Source organism: Bison bison, unplaced genomic scaffold (genome assembly GCF_000754665.1).
Source record: "Bison bison bison isolate TAMUID 2011002044 unplaced genomic scaffold, Bison_UMD1.0 scf7180017854395, whole genome shotgun sequence".
Lineage (NCBI taxonomy): Eukaryota > Metazoa > Chordata > Mammalia > Artiodactyla > Bovidae > Bison > Bison bison.
This window is the reverse complement of record NW_011484968.1, coordinates 44,969-45,787: the sequence shown is the minus strand read 5'-3', so window position 1 is coordinate 45,787 and position 819 is coordinate 44,969. Positions and strand designations below refer to the sequence as shown.

At 69.0% G+C, this 819-nt stretch overlaps 1 protein-coding gene across 1 annotated transcript in view; it reads left to right on the top strand.

Moving 5' to 3' along the window:
• The first annotated feature begins 283 nt into the window (after positions 1–283).
• The window catches only part of BRD3 (bromodomain containing 3), a 21,301-nt gene continuing 20,765 nt past the window's right edge, over positions 284–819 (top strand). Inside the window, exon 1 of the mRNA XM_010856793.1 lies at positions 284–322. Coding sequence (XP_010855095.1) covers positions 284–322 — 39 coding nt within the window. The remainder of the gene's footprint in view (positions 323–819) is intronic.

Genomic DNA, 819 nt, shown 5'->3' with positions numbered 1-819 from the left:
AGCCTGGGCCCTTCCTGGGGCCCCCATGTCCCCTCAGGTGGTTGAAGGCCCTGGTGGGGTCTTGCCTGTTCCCTGAGGGCTGTAGCAGCAGCGCTGGGTACCGGGCGCCTGCCCACCCGCCCCGCGTCTGGGGGCCCGCCTGTCCCACCCCTGGGGGTCCACCCCTGGGGGCTCACTCTCCCTGCACCTGGGGCCCCACCCGGCCCACGCCTGGGGGCCCACGCTGTGCTCGTCCGACGTCAGCAGGAATGGGGTGTGTCCTTACCGGATCTTGGGGATCCCCATGTCGGCAGCCACCACAGCCTCCACGGCAGGACCGTGGGTGATTGGTGCGTGTCCAGCGCTGGCTTGAGTGCTCTGCGCTGGAATCCTTTAGTCTTGAGTCCCATAGGGACACAGGCAGACTGGATCCTGGGGTTGGCGATGGGCAGAGCTGGGAGTGCGCCTAGAGGTCTGGCCCTGCGTCTGCTCTGCGCCCCTGAACTGCCTGGGGTCTGGGAGGCCCAGCCGGTGATGTAGGTCTGGGGGACACGGGCCTGTGAGGCTGCGGCAGCCATGACGGGGAGATGAGTCACTGGTCAGGCTGGGGCCTGCAGGCCAGAGTGGGACAGGCAGTCCTGGTTTGGATGGGAGCCCCGTGTGGGGCAAGGCTGTTGAGGGGGGCAGGTTCACAGGGACTCCAGCAAGAGGCGGTGGCGCTAGGCCAGAAGTAGCCAGACCTGCGGAGGGGGGCACAGCGGGGCGTCAAGGCCGAGACCTGCGGAGTCGGGGGCAGTGGGGCGTCAAGGCCGAGACCTGCGGAGTCGGGGGCAGTGGGGC